Genomic DNA, 20,205 nt, shown 5'->3' with positions numbered 1-20,205 from the left:
GCTATTCACATAAAGGAAGAAAATGTTTTGGGAAAGTATAAACTAGTATGTAAGAATAACAGTTTTGGTCTTGCAGAAGTCCTTTTTGGGAAGTCAGGGTATAAACCCCCAAAATTATAATAATAATAATAAAAATAAAAATGGTCCCTGAATGGAGCAGCTTAATCTGTATGACCAAACATTTGGGCAAAAGATTATCTCCAAAGTAGTATATTTTGCCATTTGGAAAGAGGTTTTTAGACGAAGCACCAAATTAACTTCTGCTTACTGCCAATCAAAATGCAAATATGGTTGTTGGCTAGGACCCATCATTAGAGCCCAGTTAGACTAAGGTCCCACAGGTCCTTGGAACTTCATTGTTATGTGTTAATGAACTATTCAAAGAGAAAAATAAAATGAAAGGCTAGAAGAAAAAGTGTAACATTCTCTTCACAGCATGCTAGAGCCTACCCTTGGAATGTGCTTTTTTTTCTCTTTCAACTAGGCAAGAAGGGTGTTAAGCTGGTTTTTCTCTCTGTGAATTAAGAAGTATTCATAGGTGGTATGTTTTAAAAGATGAGTTAAAATGAATAATGGCAGTAACTGAATAAAGCATGAATCCATGCGTTCATATTAGTTACAAATAAACCAACAAGACGGGAAAGCTCTCCCTAAGAGCAGAATGTCAACCGGTAAATATGAAAGGAATGATATAGTTAGAAATGACCATTTTTCAGCCATCATAATAATAATTGATTCAGGCAAAAATTATCAATAGACGTTAAAATTATTGGTTGAAAGATTGCTGAGGCAGGATATTCACACCGTCTCATAGTACCTCCTCACTGGGGAAAAATGGACCTCATTTTAAGGAAGTGACCAAATTTAACATCACCAATAATGGGATAAATTGATGTCATCCCCCCCACCCCCGGTGTACTGCAATAAGAGGGCACAATATCATTTAAGTAGTATTGTAGCCAGAAACACATACACATCCAAAAAAAAAAAAAAGGAAATGTCAAGCCAACCCAAACTGAGGGACAACTATAAAAAATAAAACCATCTAACTTCTACTCTTCAAAATGTCAATGTTATCAAAGACAAAGAAAAGCTGAGGAACCATACCAGATTAAAGGAGACTAAAGAGAATTGGCAGTTAAATGCAGTGCATAATCCTAGGTGGTAAATATGGTGTAAAGGGTATGTACTGGGACAATTTTTGAAATTTGAATATAGACTATATCATAGGCAATGGCATTTTGTAATTTTGAATTTTCCTGAATTTGATAAATGTAGCCTGGTTACATAAAAAATTCTTGTTTTTAGGAGATTCACATTGAAGAATTTAGTTTCAACGTCTGCAATGTGCTCTCATGGGGTTTAGCAATGATATGTTGTGTGTGTGTGTATGTAGTGCAGCTCTTTTTACCTACCTATATGTAGGAAGAGAGAGAAGGTAAATGTGGCAAATCTATTAATTGGTAAATCTAGGTGGAGGAGATATATGAAAATTTATTGTACTGTTCCTGTAATTTTCTATAATATCTGCAGTTTGTATTCCAAAATAGAAAGTTAAAAAATAAAAGGTCAAATTGTAAGATAATAATTGCAAGTGTTATTGTAATTAGAGTGTATTTCAGGTTGATTACCTTTGTATTAAAATTCTGTTATTTACAGCTATTGTACACTAATCTGCACAAAGCCTTCAGTTTCATCTTCCCAGATCATGCCTTCACCCTGGAATTTTCCGCAGGATCTCTTAGCTGATTTACATTGCCCATGGAACAAAGTAAACCCCTTATGTGGGCATTTAAGTTTCTTCATTCCTTTAATTGAAGCAGCTAACTAACCTTTAGCCAAAATCATCCTTCCAATGTAAATTAAATTTGACGTGAGTTTTTTGTTCCAAACCAGGAGTTCTTCATTTACCAAAACCCAACCAGTCCTGCAAGGAAAGGTTAGGATCTGCACTTCTAATATAACTTTTCCAACTAAACCTGATTTTTTTCCTCTTTAGAACATGTATTTCCTGTTCCTTTTTTTTTCTCATTTACCATATTGAATTATATCAGAGTTAGTTTTGTTTATTGTTTTACATTGTAAGCAATGACTTTATCTTAGGACCTTTGCTCTGGCTTCCCTCTGACTAGAGAGTATTTCCTCTAGATTTCTACATGCCTCTCTCTTTGCTTCTTCAAGTCTTTGCTCATACAGCACCTTCTCAATTGGATACACTGACCACTCATTCCAAGTCACAAACCTGTGGCTGCATTTTGCATCTACTTGTCTTTATTTTTTATAGTATTCATCACTATATAACATAATATTTCATTTGCTTATCAATAAATGTATTATTGTTTATTATTTGTCTTCCACTGGGATTTAAATTCCATCAGGACAAGTTTTTTGTCTTCTCTTTTTTTTTTTTTTTGTCTATTTTGTCTATATCTTTCACTACTTATCCCAAATACCTTGCTAACTATCTGACACATTAAAGATATTCAATGAAAATGAATGACTGATTAGATGATTAAGAACAAACCCAATTTTGAATAAAAAGCTAGGTTTTATGTGTTTCTATTCTAAAATTCCAAGAATATGTCTGTGTGTCTAGTCAATGTATCATAAGGTTCAAGCAACTGATAAGGTATAATTATAGCATTAATATTCAGTCCATTAAGTTAGGAATAAACTTTTAATATATAGAAAAATGGTCAACTTCATAGTATAGATTTAAAAATTATTTTTCCATTTTCTTTTTTTTATTATACTTTAAGTTCTGGGGTACATGTGCAGAACGCGCAGGTTTGTTACATAGGTATACAGGTGGCATGGTGGTTTGCTGCACCCATCAACCTGTCATCTACATTAGGTATTTCTCCTAATGCTCTCCCTCCTCTAGGCCCCCACTCTGTGACAGGTCCCAGTGTGTGACGTTCCCCTCCCTGTGTCCCTGTGTTCTCATTGTTCTACTCCCACTTATGAGTGAGAACATGTGGTGTTTGGTTTCTGTTCCTTTTTTCATTCACAAATCTGATGACAATAGAGTCTTGTATAGACTTACAGAACTAAGAATGTTTGTATTCACTTGACATTTGGAAATCAGTCATGTACTGCTTCACATCTTTGATACTGCTATTCAACTTTTCTTACTCACTAATACATACATTTTCTATTTGTTTTATAAGTGCCTTCTCTGTACCAGGTACAGTGCTTTTGAGTTCTAGTGATAAAGTGAAAGTGATGGATGAAATATGTTTTTGCGTTAAAGGTGCTCATGTCTAGTTTCAGAGTCAGGCATGTAAGCAGATAATAATAAATAATAATAAATAATAAGAGCTGATATTTATTGAGCACTTAAGTGTCACTGTGCTAGACCTCTTTTATATAAGTGTAAGAAATGCTACATTATAGGTATCACAATTATAAGCCAGATGAGAAATTCACTTGGGGTATTTGTATGTGTGTGTGTTTCTGTAGGAGCATTTTAGAGACAGGGGGTCAGACACAGAATGACACAATGCAAAGGTAGCTGCATAGGATTTTGGCAAGTAGTTTGGTCTGGAGCACTGGGAAAATGAATGTATGATGTGATAGGTGAAGGTAGGCAAACTCATGCTTTGATTTCTCAGCTAGAATATGTTATCTTTTTTTATTTTCAAAGCAAATAGCACGTACCTTTTCAATAAATATTTGTTTGAGGATTCATGGAACCCATTAAACCAGGTTTCGCAAAATTAGGTCAGTACAACAGGACAATGATTCTCCCTTGGGAAAAATTGCCATATATTTTCAAAATGTATACTGTGAAGTTACTAACACAGACAGAGCTTTATTGCAGAAAACCTTTCCCCTTTAGATTATAAAGGCAGTGTTTGAAATATTTCTATCTAAAGACTATAATGTGAGATGTACACAGACCATTATGTGTGTTTGCACACACATACAGGAACAAAGTATTCAGATGGGGCTTCCTTTATCTCAGATCTCATAAGATTAAGTATGATGGGGAGAAGACAGACAAAGAAGGAAGATACTGTTATAATAACAAACAAAAAGGGCCTCAGGTGACCAGCTTAGAAGACAGGGCTATTGTATATCAAGGTGTCAAACTTCACTGATGCCTAAAAGAAAATACCTTAGAAAAGTATTGCTTTCCCTCTACTAGGAATTTCCTTCTTAACATGTCATACAAATAGACAGGCACAGATGGAATGTTACAAAACATCTCTTGAGAGAAAACTGTCAGAGTGAAGGTGGCATTGCCATTTTATTTCTTATTAAGGGATGTGATGTTTATCCTAAAAGCAATTTTCCTCAAGAGGGTATATTGTCATAGTTAGAACAATTTGGTCTTCCATTGGGAATGCTTTGGATTGGCCAAAGAACGGAGAACATCTGGACTGCCTAGATAACCAATAGAAGAAGCCATGTTTTCTACAGAAATATTGAACTCTCCTAAATATAGTATGATGATTTATAGTATATTTAATTGATGGAAATACATTTAGAAAATATTGTACACACATATAAACTGATTGTATTGCAGTATACAAATGGGATACATTAATAAACTTCAGAATTTTATGTTATTATTTTAATATTGTTTCTTTAGGGATTTAATGGATTTCTGACTTATTGAAAGCATTAGAAGAAAACGTGTGTGGCAAAATTTGTTGGTAATAGTTTATCTCTTGAGAACAAGTTTCATTCAAAATCTTGGTGATTCTAGAGTTACAAAGTATTAAAGAAAAAACCATATGCTGGTTCATTTCCCCTAGTGGGAATAACAGAAAAATATATTTCTTCTCTATGTCGAATGTTTATGAACCCTTCTGAATTCATAAACATGCTGAGGAAAATAGTGGTAAATTTGCCTTTCTTTCTCATTTTGTAAAGAGATGCTTTCAAGACTCTACTAACCTTTTTAAAAAAATCTACCCCCCCCCCATTAACAATCCATGAAAAAATGAGCATGTTTTGGGAGCTACCAACAGGAGACCCTACCATTACTTGCCTCATCCAAAGGGAGCAGTAAATGGTTCCTTAAACCATGACAAACTTGAGAAGAAGTCTGTGGCTCACATAGTTTAGTGGCCTTTGTACTGGTATACATGAAGGACTTGTCCTCAATAATGAATTATCTTTTACCAAAATAGCATAACATAGCTCTGCTTCACAAAGAATAGGGCATTATCTTATCATCCCACCGTATGTATTGATTTTCAGCATATGAAAATTATCAGTGGCTTGAGAAAATAATGTAGAAGTAAGGTGTCCCCTAAAATTTTTTTTTTATAAAATAAAGTGGGAGCAAGAGTACATATTCAAGCAAATAGATTTCAGTATACTTGAAAAATGTGTAAATAACTTGATTTTATAGCAGAGAGTAATGATAGGTTTCCTATAAGCATTTTCAAAAATATTCAGTAGCTATACCAAAATAGATTTTCTCACTTTTCTTCTGACTCTATAAAACATGCTTTTAGTAAAGAATTTGAAAAATGCTTAAGAATGATAAGAAATTAAAGATCACATGGAATCATGCCACCTTGAGGTAACCACTGTTAATACTTCACTAAATTATTCAATGCATCTCTTTCTAATGTATTAGGTTTTCATGTAGCCTTAACATAGGTAATTGATCTATGGCTTTAAATACTAATACTACAAAATAGCTTATATTTTGCCTTTTATTCTGGACAGTTTGGAATGGAATTTGTCCAGTGTGGTTTGCAAGCTATGTTCTGCTAAGAGTTCTCTTGGTAACCACTTTAGCCTAATTATTTATTTATTTGCCTGTTTATGCAACTATCATTTACAGATGCCTGGTTCAGCAATGCAAGTCTAACAGGAATTTTTTAACCACCACTGTGGAGCTTTTCTCTTCATAAATAATAATCAGTTTTGGCAACAGTTTATGAATATTCACATAAAACGTGGAGTCAATCATCTGATTTTAGAGGAGGTAAAAATTTCAAATTTCATTTTGACTAATTGCATTGTTTTTCAGATGAAGAAACTAAACTAGTATGTGAACAGCCCACAGAAGAAAATGTATTTTAATACTGCCAACTTTTATGTGACTGCTGAATTGCCAGTGGTAGCAGCCTACTGAAGAAGCCTAACTAAATAGAATTTTATTGCAGTATCTTTAATGTATTTCTTTAAGTTGCTTTCAACATTAAGGTATTTAAATGTTATAGACATATTTGTTTGGGGAGAATTAGAAATGTACCCAAGCAGTTGTGAGTCATTACCTTGAAATTGTGAGGTGGTATAAATAAATTTTTAAGTCAAATTCATTTTATATCACATGCAGAGTAGAATTATAATTCTAAACTGATTTAAGTCAGGTAATTTATATTTAATACTTTCAGGCTTTGAAAATGGCCTCTACCACTTTAGTTTGCATGAATTTGGCAACCATTGTAAGTCGGTACTTTGAACTGCAGTTGCATGTCATAAGGAATTGTAATTTTTACTTTGCAGTTACAGAAACTTGCCATCTAAATATCTGAGTCAACTTTTCAAACACTTAAGGCATAAGAAAATCCCTAGGAAGAGCAACCACCATATCTCACTTTCAAAATTGGCAAAATGAGGCACAATGTGTAAAAACTCAGAGAATCTGTAAAATCTGACAAATGGTCTAATGTATATTATTAGTCACCCAGTATCATATATGCTCTTTCAAGATTCCCACAGTGGGGCTAGGGGCAATTAGTTTACAAGTGATAAAACTGAAGAACAATGACACAAAGAGATTGGCTCTAGGTCACACAAATCTAAAGAGTCAAAAGCAAAATACTCTCAAGTAACTGTCCACTTTTTTATCACAGTTCAGAATTTCTCACTTTTTAGTCAATTCTCATTCATATCAAATTTCACTTAATGGTAACAATTTTGAGGTGGTTTTAAAAACGACCTTTGTGTGCCTTCCTAAATGTACTACTGGATTTTCTTTTTGAATTAAAAATAAATTCTATTTTTATAGCATTTAAATATCCACTTTTAATTTATCCAAATTTGCCTCCCAATTTATTATTTTTCATAGAACACATGCTAAAAATAGAACACGTGCCCTAAAATTAGATACAAAAAGATAATATATTTCCCACAGATGGCAAATGTAATTCTCAACACTAAAATCTATACAAGTTACCATGGTAATTTATTGGAAATCAACACGTTTTTTCCCTACTATATGACCCGAGGTAGTAGTTAGCATTTTTTTATGCGTCATGTCTAATTTCTCACTTTACTGACCTGGTTGTCAAAGTTCAACATAGAGGAACTGCTTATTAAAAGTTATACCTTGCATTTTATGACCCAGTTGTGCCATTTCTCTACCAAATGCAGGAATTTGCAACATAAAAATGCACAGCTATCTCCCTTTCCCCAAAAATGCTGTTTTAATGCTCCAGGATGTTGGTAGATATCCTTCTGGCAGCAGTGAGTCGACTAGTAAGTATGCCTAACCCAGTGCTTTGCCCATAGCTGGCACTCAATACATATTTGTTGAATTAGAATGATTTGTCGCTTTTTCAAACAACAGCATTATATGAATTATCTCTTTTAAGCAGCCTGCAGTGAAGTGAGATTTGTAGTGGGATTATGAAAGCACTGTCAATCAACAGGTTGTTTTGACCCAGAAATAATGAAAATACGAAGGTGGTTCTGAGGAGGAGGAGTGAGTGGTTGGTTGTTGGTAGGTGGTGGCTAGGAATATACTATCTTGTTTGGGCTCTCTGATCACACAAGTGGAATTTTGCTGTGTGCTAGATTAATTTCTGTGGGCTTCCTGCACATGTTTTAAACTTAATTATTTTTTCTGCACTGCCTGTTTATCATTTTCCAATACATCGATACGAGTTCCAGTGGATTCCTTCTGCCCTCACCAGTAGACTGCTGCCACTGGCAGCTCAGTGGTCACATAAAAATTGGCAGTATTCAAATACATTGTGTACTGTTGACTATACACACACTAGTTTAGTTGCTTCAGCTGTAAAAATACTTGTGTTTTATAGCCTCTGTTAGATGCTACACAGATGCCTTTTAAAATGAATTAAACTTTTGAACTCGGAGAGATGGTTTTAACCAGTCTGTGTTGCTGTGGTCTTTCCTTCTTTCCTCTCCTTCCTTCCTTCCCTCCCTTCCTTTCCCTTCCCTTCCCTTCCCTTCCCTCCCTCCCTCCCTCCCTTTCCCTCCCTCCCTCCCTTCTTTTTTCCTCCCTCCCTCCCTCCCTCCCGTTTTTGAGGCATATCATTGACCAATAATATGTGGCAGTTCAATTTCCATACCATCTCCATCCTTTCTTACCACACTTAATTGAGAGTTAGCTGAATACAAGTAAGTGTTCAAAACAGAAAATCAGTAGTATTTCATGTTCACCATACATCGTGTTCCTCCATATGTTATTTGACAGGCTGAGATTCAACCTATTTGCATAGGCTAAAACATATGTGTATATCCATATATATGTCGTTGAGACATTCCTAAGTTTATTTCCTGTTTAAAAAATGAGATACATAGGAAATGGGTCCAACAGTGAGGGCCCTCTTCATTTAAGAGGTTAATTATTTGAATACTTGAAGAAAATGCCCTCTCAGACATCTCTCTGAGTAGCAAATATGTTATATAGCACAATTCATTGAATAGGTGAAACAAGTAACCTCATTAAGAGTAGAGTGTGAGGGCAATGAACCACCGTTCAAATAGGTTCAAAGGTGTTGACCATGTAAAAAGAATGAGGCAATTAATTAAAAATAGTCCCACTGACTGGCTCTACTCAGCTTTGGTTCCTTTCTCATGGAAACAGTGAGCTCAACATAACTAGTTTCTCTTTACCTATTAGAGGCTACCACGCTAATTAGAAAGATCTATTGTCTAGGCAAGGGCTTTGGTACGCCAGCTGCGGTCCACAGACCAATAGTGGCAACGCCAATAAGGAACTTGATTGAAATTCTAATCCTGAGTCCTACCCCAGGCTAATGAATTGCTTTTTAACAAAGTTCCCAGGTGATTTGTGCATACTGTAAAGTTTGTGAAGCACTGGTCTAGGGGCTTTTAGCTGACTCTCTAAGTGTGGAAATACAAGAAACCTAACTTTTGTCAATTCCTATGGTGTAAGAACAGCCATTCTGTTGACCTTCTAGTCACATTTGGTATAATCTTGGAAGGTTTTCAAGATTAAAATACTTGTCCTTCTATTTTGAATTTCCCTACATTGAGCAGCTTAAGTGTTGAAATCATTTCCAGGAAGACTGAGTTTTTTATATCTATACTGCAGCGCAGTGGTTGTCACCAGGAGCAATTTTGACCCCTGGGGACATCTGGCAATGTCTGGAGACATTTTTGATTTTCATAACTGAGGAAGGTTGTATTGACATGTAGTGGGCAGAGGCTAGGAGTACTGCTAAATGGTCTACAATGCACAGGACAGCCCCCACAACAACAAAGAATTATCAAGCCCAAAATGTCAGTAGTGACAAGATTGAGAAATCCTGCTATAGACAAAGTTTAGATCACTCAGAATATATTTAATCAGCCCATTCATCACATTTACTAAGTGGGTTTGGTACTTTGAAGCATGTAAGAGAGAAATACAAGTTAAAGATCTGTATCAAGAATTGAACATTTAGTTAAGAAAACAAGTGTAAAACTCAATAAAGCAAAAAAGGACTTCCAGTGACTATAACCATGTATAATTAAATATTTAAGAGCTTTGGCCCACATGAATGATCAACAGGAATAATTAAAGACTAAAGAGTTTATTATTCTTGGCCCTCGACATTGGTTTTGACCAGGATCACCCTCTTGTCATTTATTAATTGAGAAAAAAGTTAATCATCAGCAGACAATGGTCCTTTTCTTTTCTAACAATGATGCTACTTGGTTATTCTCATTCACAGAGAAGAAAACTGTGTGACCAAAATGGCTAAGAGGCCAAACAATGTTACATGACATACCTCCATATTAAAACTGATTAGCAAAAACTAGGATCAAAAGGCCTTCAATAGAATTGCTTGAACCCAGGAGGCGGAGGTTGCAGTGAGCTGAGATCACACCACTGCACTCCAGCCTGTGCAACAGAGCGAGACTCCGTCTCAAAAAAACAAAAAAAAAGAGCCTTCAAAACATTTCACAGTTGAGGAAAAACAATAACTTGGGATTAATCTCATTTAAATAATATATTCTAAGTCTAAGGAAATAGCTCAAGTGGTTAATAGTCATGTCTGCAACTTTGGTGGCAATCAATAGCCTTGTTGAAATATCTGTATCAAGAAGCACACAGGGAGTTGGGCACAGTGGCTCATGCCTGTAATCCCACCACTTTGGGAGACTGAGACAGGAGGATCGCTGAAGCCCAGGAGTTCAAGACCAGCCTGGGAAACATAGGGAGACCCTGTCTCTACAATTTTTTTTTTTTTTTTAAATAGCCAGATGTAGTGGCAGGCACCTGTAGTCCTAGCCACAAGGGAGGCTGAGGCCAGAGGATTGCTTGAACCCAGGAATTCGAGGTTGCAGTAAGCCATGATGATGCACTGCACTCTAGCCTGGGCAATAGAGTGAGGCCTTGTCCGTAAAAATAAACATAAATAATAAAAGAAGTGCAGAGGTACAAAGTCATTAGTATTGGATAATTTGTGCTATTAGATGTCTTACACAAATGAGCAGAGAAGCCCCCCCAATGCAAAAAAAAAAAACCAACAACAAAAAACAAAACAAAAAAAAGTTACAGGACAGAAGAAAATTTTGACTATAAAATGTCAAATCTTATCCAAGGAGAGAATTTGTTAAACTTGTTGGCTTTTATTTGGAGATGCTGCAGCAACATTACTAAAATTCCTTAATATTTTGGCACTGCATAAGCTAAGACTCAGTAAAAGTATCCATTTCATCGACATCAGCTCAGCTTTTAATGGGTCATTGTCTTTCTAGGGAAATGCTGCCATAAAGAGAGGTAGGAGATTTTGATTTCTGAACGAGGTTTGGCTTTAACATATTCTGAAATCAATGGTCAAAGACGTCACATGGCCAGCCCCAAAAGAAGTTTGCACCGTTCTATGACCTTACTGTATCTCTCAGTAAATAAATTCACTAGGCAAATACCAACAAGGATGGGGCACATATTACAAGGATGATTCCTTACAAGAAGGGTTAAAGGAATCCACTGGGTTTAAATTCATCTGGCTTTAAAGCAATGCATCCTAAATGATGTGCACTTAATTACATTACTAAAGATATTTTTAGGTCTAGGGAGTTTATTGAGCAGGTCTAATTTCTATCGATTACATTCTTTGAAGGGATAAAGAGAGTGCCCACAAGAAGTAAAATGGGTTAGATGGGAAATAAAGAAAACCTAGATGTTTATCATTATTAACTAGTGCTGAGTCTCTCAGATAGATACTTTGCCAGTTCCCAAACTAAATTGTGATTAATGAATTGCCATATTTTTGTAATCCATGTAAGGAAACATAACCCTTCAGAGCAAGATTGCTAATGAACATCCCCAATGTGACAGTTTCAAAGTGAAAGATTCACCAGGAAGCACAATCATACATTAGGAATGTTTAATATCATTGTAATTTAAAAAGTAGTGGATGGCATTCCAAATTATATTGGTCCTTATTTCCTGTTCATTTAATTTTAATTTTCATGCCTGTAACTTTGGCCAGCACAAATGCCAGGCACATAGTAGGTTCTTAGTCATCACTAAATGCATGAATAAATAAACAAAATTATCCTTTAGGACAGTACATTCAAACCACAGTGTATCTATTATCAAGTCAAATTCAGAATTGACAGAACAAAATTGCTGGAGCTAAAGCTGATGATTTTAATGAAAGATGAATTAGAATTCAGGGAATTTTTAATGGAACACGCAATTGCTGCATCCTTCATTACCCAGAGTATCACATAGTTAGAGCAAGGAAATCTTGTCATAACTTAACATTTTTTTGGGTGCTAAGTATGTGTCAGACACTGTGATAAGTATTTACACATATGAGTTCATTGAATCCTCACAGCTGCTCTATGTGAGAGGTCTTATTCCCATTTTATAGAAGAGAAATTTGAGGCTCAAAGTGATTAAGTAATTTGCCCCAGAAAGCACAGCTAGTAAGAACAGAGTTGGGTTTTGAACACAGCCAGCCTTACTCCTAAGTCCATGCTCTTAACCATTAAGATAATAAACATGTCTACACTGTGAGGTCATTCAAAATGAGAGTACAGACAGAAGGCACAGAGAGTGAAGAAGGAATCTGGGACAGCTTGATGGGTACGAGAGTGTCTAGGCCTGAGGTCAGAGCACAATAGTACTAGGTATCTACCTGGAGTATTGTTTGTGTCAGAGAAATGGAAAATGTAAAAAATGGAGAGAATAGGACAGATCAGAGCTTTGGAGGAAAACTGAAGGTCAGTGTTCAGTGTGTGTTGGACAGGCAGTAGCAAGTGTATCTGGGTAAAAGATTCAGAGACTCAGACGTGGAATTCAATCAAGTATGGGCAAGAACAAGAAATAACCCAGTATCTAACTTGTCAGCGCTTCACTTTGATTATTTTTGAAGCCAGGACCTAATGCTCAAGCTTGCCAGGCCGGGGTCTGGCAAAGAGGATTGAATAGAAGCTTCTGGCAGGAGTGAAGAGTAAGGAGCAGGGCAGTCATAAACCAATATGGCCCACGGGCCTTGCCCTTTCATTCTCTGTTTTTCTCTTGCTGCATATTCTAGTGCTGTGTATAGTAAGTGAAATATATCTATATTGCATGTCTGATGAGATTCTGATGAACCTAATACCTTTTCTGGCTGCAGGAATTGGCAACTTTGGATATTCTCGAGCAAGATTTTTCTATGGTCAAATTTCTTGGTAGATTTTCTGCAGGCTTTCATGGAATTATGATTCTTTTATGCAGATAAAAGGCTGACCCAGAACACAGCCTAGCTCAAGTGTAGCTGAATTATTTATTATAGTATCCCCTTGGCATTAAGGAGGACACATTTGATACAAGGAAGCAATGTTTCAAAGAATCCATACCACCCATTGGAGGGCTCTGAAATCATTTTATTATGTCAATGATACTGAACAAAAGGTAACAGTGAAGGAAAAATTGCTTAGATAATTTTGGCAAAGGAATGTCCTGGAAGGTTCACCTGTCAGAAGCAATGACAGCTTGTGGTATACAAGATCAGTATTCAGCAAATGTTTGAACATGTCTCTCTAGGGAGGTTTTAAAAGGGAAGACTGTGAAGGCTTATAAGTTAAGGAATTTATGAGTAAATGGCAGAAAAATACAATTAATAGTGAAAGCTTTCAGTTCCTTATCTAAGCCTTAGTATTCTGAGTAATATAGCAACCTACCTGATAATTACATCATTGCTAGCATGACAAACATTTGACTTTTCAGAGACTCAATGATCAAAGACCCAAACCTATACTTTCATATATGCCGTGTGCTGTTCTCCTGAACCTTGCAGGGCTGGTAAAGTTCAGGTCATGTCATATGTGAACGAAAGTCCTTTTTATCCCCCCAAGATGGGTGGGATAGATCATTCCACATAATCATGAGTCCCTCAAAAGCAGGAAATTGCATCCATTGGTGTCTTTGTGAATTGATGACTCGTTTGCTGCAGCTCCCTTAAAATGAAGGCATACATTCACTTTAAGAGGGACTTTTGGAGTACATGTCTTGGAAGGACCTTTTGGCTTGTTAATGCTTTTATTTCTTAAGAATAAAATGCTGTTGGTATAAACGCATATTTGAAAAACATACTAAAAGACTTAAGTATTGAAGAATACTCTAACATTGACCACATTTTTTTCATGTTTAGGAAATCAAATATTACTGGAAAAAATTTCAAATAATTTTCTTCATTCTTCATTTATTTTTCTAGAAATGGAAGGTTTCATAGCTTTGGACAACTTATCCTTAAGCTACATATGCTAAAAATAGCCTGGAGGTTTTTTGACCCCTTCTTGGCTGTGTGCCTCTCTGTAAAAACAGAGCTTTAATAGCTTTATCCTTAGATATAATTCATTTTCCTCCCTTTCTCCTTTGATTCCTACTTAACTGTCACCCCTCCCTTGCCCCCCCCAAAATATGTTGTTCAAGTCAACACATTTTTATGTGCCCTATATCTTCTCTCCCCTAACTCCATTTTTGAGGAATAATTCAAACTCTTTAATTAAAGCACATTCAAGAGAGTGACCAGAATGGTGAAAGTATTTCGCTAATACAAATGAAGAATGAGTAAAAGAAGCTAAAGAGGCTGAATCTAGTGAAGTAAAGGTTCGGAGACTCATGGTGACTGTCATCAAACATTTGAAGGGCTGTCTTGGGGGGGAAGAGTGATTAAAAGTGCAGAACTAGGGCCAATGGATAGACAGACAGTGAAACTGAAATGCTTTTTAATGGATTTTTCCAAAGATAAAATGGACTTCCTTGAGAGGGAATGTGATCCAGTATAAGCTGATAGATCACTTCAGAAGATGTTATGGCAGGATAAGAAGTTCAATTACACAACACTTAAGTTGCTTTTAACTATGAGAAGCTACTTCTGTCCTTGTATATGTATGACATTTCTACTAAAATCCCTTCCTTGATTGGCTATATACTAAACTATAGAAAGATACAATCATATTGTTAGCTGCTGCATACCTTTCTCCTTGACTCACATCCCTAAAAAGTAGACTATTTTAGTATCATAGTCACCTTGACAACAGAGGTGTCTATTTTAATAGCATTCAGTAATATTATTCAAAGGGAATCTATTGCCCAATAAAGAAGGGGGAACAGCCTTCAATGTTCTCTTTCTTTTCAAACCTCAAAGAGTCTAAGATTAAACACGGGCTTTGAAATTAAAATCGTTGTAAATTTGCTGAGTAAGAGAACATCAAGTGTGCTTGTTCCAAAGAGTAGAAAGTTTTAACTTAGCATAATGTAGAAAAATTATTTTTCTCTTGTAATATACATAAACAATTTTACTAACAGGAATGGCTCACATTTTACAGTTGTCACTTATTTCAAACAATTCAATATACATTTAAATGCACTTAACCCTATGCAAAAGGTGATGGGGTGCTGTAGAGGCAGAGTTAGCACAACAGACATTGCACTTAACCACAGCTTATCTTACTTAAAAATGCATTATTGTTCATCATTGGAGACTATTGTACAAATGAAAGTTATCCAAGGCAGAAACAACATGTCAAAAAATACTGCAGTGGGGAATTCACCAGACAGTTCTTACACTAAAGGAGCAACCTTCCAATAAGAAATACCATCTTTGAGTTAAAACCATTTAGTTGTTTTTCTTTTCTTTTTTTTTTTTGAGACAGGTTCTCACTCTGTCACCCAGGCTGGAGTGCAGTGGCGTGATCTCGGCTAACTGCATCTTCCACCTCCCAGGCTCAAGTGATTCTCCTGCCTCAGCCTCCCAAATAGCTGGGATTACAGACTTGCACCACTACCGCCAGCTAATTTTTGTATTTTTAGTAGAGACAGGGTTTCACAATGTTGGCCAGGCTGGTCTTGAACTCCTGACCTCAAGTGATCCACCTGCCTTGGCCTCCCACAGTGCTGGGATTACAGGTGTGAGCCACTGCACCCGGCCCCTAATACCTATTTCTAATAATAATAAATAGCATTTAACGACTTTCCTTGTATAGGCTCTGTCAAGCCCTTCACATTTTTTTGTCTTATTTTATTCTTACAACATACTGAAGAGCTGATAATATTATTTTCCCTATTCTATTTATCAGAAAACTAAAGCTTAGAGAAGTGAAATGTTTTGCCCAAAGTTATACAATTGGTATTAAAGAAGAGCAAGGAATCCAAATTTGATTTTAGAGACTGAGTTACTCACCCATCTACTGTGCTGTTTGCCTTGATGGCTCTAATGCAAATATGATTATTTTATTTAGGAGAACTTTGTGGAGAAAAACAAAATTGAATTTGAATTTGTTTCTTGGTTCCCAATGATTTTTCTCCCATCATACATTCAGTTGACCACTCAAGCTTAGAAGGTTACACTCACCTCGTTTATGAAGGAGAACACTGGCGTGTCGACGTCCATTTCCATTTTCAACATAACAGGAGTAATTTCCCAAGTCACCTTCTTCCACAGAGTCCACAATTAATGAGATGGAAACTTCCTGTTCCCCGAGATGCTCCTTAAGAATTCTAAAATGTAAAGCAACAAAACAAAACAAAAATCCACACAAACAGACACATACACAAACAAGAAAGAAATGTAGATGAATCCGAATCTGATGTAAAAATACCTACAAAATCAGTGCTTCACATTTGGCTATGAACTGACGCTATCTATGTTAATTAAATTATGCCCTTTTCTTCTTCACTTCTAATGAGGAAGCCTGTCTTTGTAGATGCTAATGAAGTTGCAGTTAATTATCTCCCTTAGCAGGACAATCACACTGTCATCATAAAGAGGTGAGAAAGACCTTGAAGAAAAAGTTTACAAATTGCTTTCCCTTTAAGAAGAAATATTATGTAAGTTGAGATAAAAAATTCTAATGTCTCAGGCTGAAGGCCTAATTACATGTCAGGTTAATTTTTTAAAAAAGAAAAGAAAATTTCTGAGCTATTTTGACATTTCAGTTGAAATGTTCAGTCTGACTTCTGTTAATGATACTAACAAATTGCCTGTTTTTGAAGAAATGTGAAATTATAAACCTGTAGACTAAAAGTTCTGGTAAAGTATTTAACTCTGACATTTAAAATTAATGGTAAATGCTCACTAACCTCGTTGTCATCTCTGTTCAACATTTTTAAATGCAGAATTAAACTACCTTTCTAGAAACTTCCCTGAACACACACAAAGCCAGAGGGGGTAAAAGTTGGGAGGTTAATCGTCCTTCATTTATTTTAGCATTTCACAGACCATGGGTAAAAGATAAGAGTGAAGTTTTAAATACGAAAAACGGCAGAGAAATGTTTTAGTACATGTTAGACAACTGTCCATCTAGCCTTCTGGAATCCCACTGGGGCATTCTAGAGTAGAATATTCTCATGTATTTGTTGCCAGAAAGAAGGTCCCAATAGAAATAACCTTATGTGACAGTTTCATATGTTAGTTTTCTATTGAAAATCATTTTCTCTTTTACCTTGGATAAAGTTTTAAAAGTCTTGACATTTAGAATGGGGGACTATGATTAAAATGTTTGTATATACCCAGAAGATGCAATCTTCAGATGGGAGTATGTTTAGAAGTAATCATCATTGTGATGTGGTTGTAACTTACTTATTATTATTAACGTTCTTGCATATTTACATTATGATTAAAAATAAGTATCTATGCCAAAGCATAATTATAGTCAGCATTGAATGAATTATAATTGATACTTAAATGAATAAATAAGTAAATACATTGAACAAAAAAGGGGCTTAGGCATTATGCCTTCAAATATTTTCATGTTATCATTCCCGCTATACAAATATTTCGACCTTAAAGTCAGACTAAGAAAGGTGATAAAAACATTTTGTGTATCCTTATCACTACCATCAAAAGCGTATATTCCACTTGGTGGCTCAAATATGTAAAAATACATAACAGGAAATGACAGAGATTGTGTTTGCTTGAGTCCCTGTACCTTGTTAATGTTTCCTGTGAAATTTTTTTTTTTTTTTTTTTTTTTTTTTTTTGAGACAAGAGTTTCGCTCTTGTTGCCCAGGCTGCAGTGCAATGGTGCGATCTCGGCTCACTGCAACCTCCACCTCCCAGGTTCAGGTGATTCTCCTGCCTCAGCCTCCCGAGTAGCTGGGACTACAGGCGCCCGCCACCATGCCCAGCTAATTTTGTATTTTCAGTAGAGACGGGGTTCACCATGTTGGCCAGGCTGGTCTCAAACTCCTGACCTCAGGTGATCCGCCCACCTCGGCCTCCCAAAGAACATTTTTTTTTTTTTTTTAAAAAAGGTCTCATATACAAAAAGTACACTAACATTTTCTATATTTTATGGTATTTTGATCTCACTATATATATATATTTTATTTATTTATTTATTTATTTATTTTTTGAGACAGAGTCTCACTCTGTTGTTCAGGCTGGAGTGCAGTGGCAGAATCTTGGCTCACTGCAGCCTCTGCCTCCCAGGTTCAAGTGATTCTCATGCCTCAGCCTCCCGAGTAGCTGGGACGATAGGCACGCACCACCATGCCTGGCTAATTTTTGTATTTTTAGCAGAGACAACATTTCTCCATGTTGGCCAGGCTAGTCTCAAACTCTTGGCCTCAAGCAATCCGCCCAATCTGACCCTTCCAAAGCGCTGGCATTACAGGCGAGAGCCACCACCCCCAGCCACACTCAGTATGTGGCTTAATGAACAGTCTTCGTTATTTTTCTTCAATTCTTTGCAAATGGCATTCATGTTTTGCAATTTCATAGTAAGTCTCTTACCAGTGTTTTGCTTCTTTATCATTAAATATTGTAGTATTTTTATTATGATAATAGTAAAACAAAAAAAATCCTTTCAGCTTACTTTCTATTCACTAATGGAGTAAATGTTAATCTTGACTGTACAGGTTAAAAGAAAAAAAAATTACCTAATGTCACTTTCCCAAACTCGATTTTCATCCAGATCTTCAATAAATTTTTCTCCTTTCATCCAGTAAATTAAAGGACTGACATCTCCGCTGTACCCAAAGAAAGCTCTGCAGGTTAGATTAGCAGAGTCACCTGCAGAGAGAAGTGATGGAAAAGTGTTATAAAACTATTTGTTCACACTTATTTTAGGCAAACTGACAGGTAACATTTTGATCACTTTTCATTGATTTAATAAAATATCTTCCTAAAAGAATAATTTTTCAGGGATTTTCAATCTTTGTCAAATTGATAGAATGTGTGCTTTCGACAACATGGCTTGTTTAATGGAATGTGAGTTACTCGTAAAATTTCCAAGAGGACTGGTCGGCTATTGTATAGAACATTTTTCCCATTCGGTTATGCCTGATGTTTTCTCATGATTAGATTGAGGTCATGAATGATTGCGAAGGATACCACAGAGGTGATATGCCCTTCTCGAAGCATGATATCAAAGGGTACATAACGTTGCTGATTATAAGATTTTATAGGGCAGATAGAAGGTGTTTCTCAGTCTTGAATGTGGGAAATAGAAAATCTTTGGCTGCAAAGAAAAAGGAACCATAAGCGCAAGATCCTAAGAGAATGCTATTGAAATATTTTTAATTCATAGAGAATAACATTTGAATTAAAGAAGCTAACACATAGGTAGAAAAACACATTAAAAAACAAAAATCATGACAATAAATATTTGGGATTTTCATTACAGGTAAAATCAGTTATACTACTGTAAAGATTAGTTTATTTCAATATGCTACTTAGAATGTTTTAGTGGTGAATACAGATTGGTCAGTTATTTAATAAGGTAAATTGAAGTCTCTGTCTAAAAGGTGGAAGTAAATTTAATGCCCGTAGAAAGTAAAGTCTATTTCTGGATATTTCATGCCACTTTACAAGCACCTGGTTTACTCAAGCTTCAGTCAGCATTACAGAACTGACATATTCCAGTAGATACTAGTTTTAAGATCTTGCTACCGCTAAATGGAACCAGAAATTGAGGGATAAGATGGGGTCTTGTAAGTCTGGACTGGGGCAAAGGAACTCTCAGGGATGGGCACCACGTGAGGGGCTGAAAATGAAAAAGCAACACCTTTGCTGGCATTTGAAGTAAGCAAACTCTCAATTTGTGGTAGCCATAGATACTTAAGAATATTACCAGTGGGCCCTGAGAACTCTGCGATCCTAAGGAGCAAGGAAGGAGGTTTCTTAAGTACTGGAAGCCTCAGGGCTAAGCTATGAGTTGATAGTGTGTATTTCTTGAAATTTTGCTTATGAGAGATTCTACGGCATAAACACAGAGAAAAGCAGAATGCACTTACATGTAATCTTTCCAGACTAGGGCATGAGTATCTGTAACTTAATTCTGTTCCACAATGACAAAATTTTTATAGGATAAAATTAATCGTATTCTCTTATGTTCACTGTTTAAGAATAATTCATGAAAATTATTGCTCGTCTAATATTTCTAATATGGCATGATATAGACTTCTCTATTTTAGCTTATGTCTGCATGTTCTCTAAGAGATTCCTCACAGACTTGGATTCCTGCCCCGCCCCTAAACCCGGAGATGGAGTCTTCCTCTGCCGCCCAGGCTGAAATGCAGTGATGCGATCTTGGCTC

General features: G+C 36.0%; 1 protein-coding gene across 1 annotated transcript in view; it reads right to left on the bottom strand.

Annotated features, from left to right (window-relative positions):
- Positions 1 to 20,205, bottom strand: part of IL1RAPL1 (interleukin 1 receptor accessory protein like 1) — a 1,314,427-nt gene that overhangs the window by 20,667 nt on the left and 1,273,555 nt on the right. Inside the window, exons 7-8 of the mRNA XM_054471838.1 lie at positions 18,548 to 18,680; positions 16,020 to 16,165 (exon numbers count right to left, since the gene is read on the bottom strand). Coding sequence (XP_054327813.1) covers positions 16,020 to 16,165; positions 18,548 to 18,680 — 279 coding nt within the window. The remainder of the gene's footprint in view (positions 1 to 16,019; positions 16,166 to 18,547; positions 18,681 to 20,205) is intronic.

This window comes from Pongo pygmaeus, chromosome X, assembly GCF_028885625.2.
Source record: "Pongo pygmaeus isolate AG05252 chromosome X, NHGRI_mPonPyg2-v2.0_pri, whole genome shotgun sequence".
Taxonomy (NCBI): Eukaryota; Metazoa; Chordata; class Mammalia; order Primates; family Hominidae; genus Pongo; species Pongo pygmaeus.
This window is presented reverse-complemented; position numbering and strand designations above follow the sequence as displayed.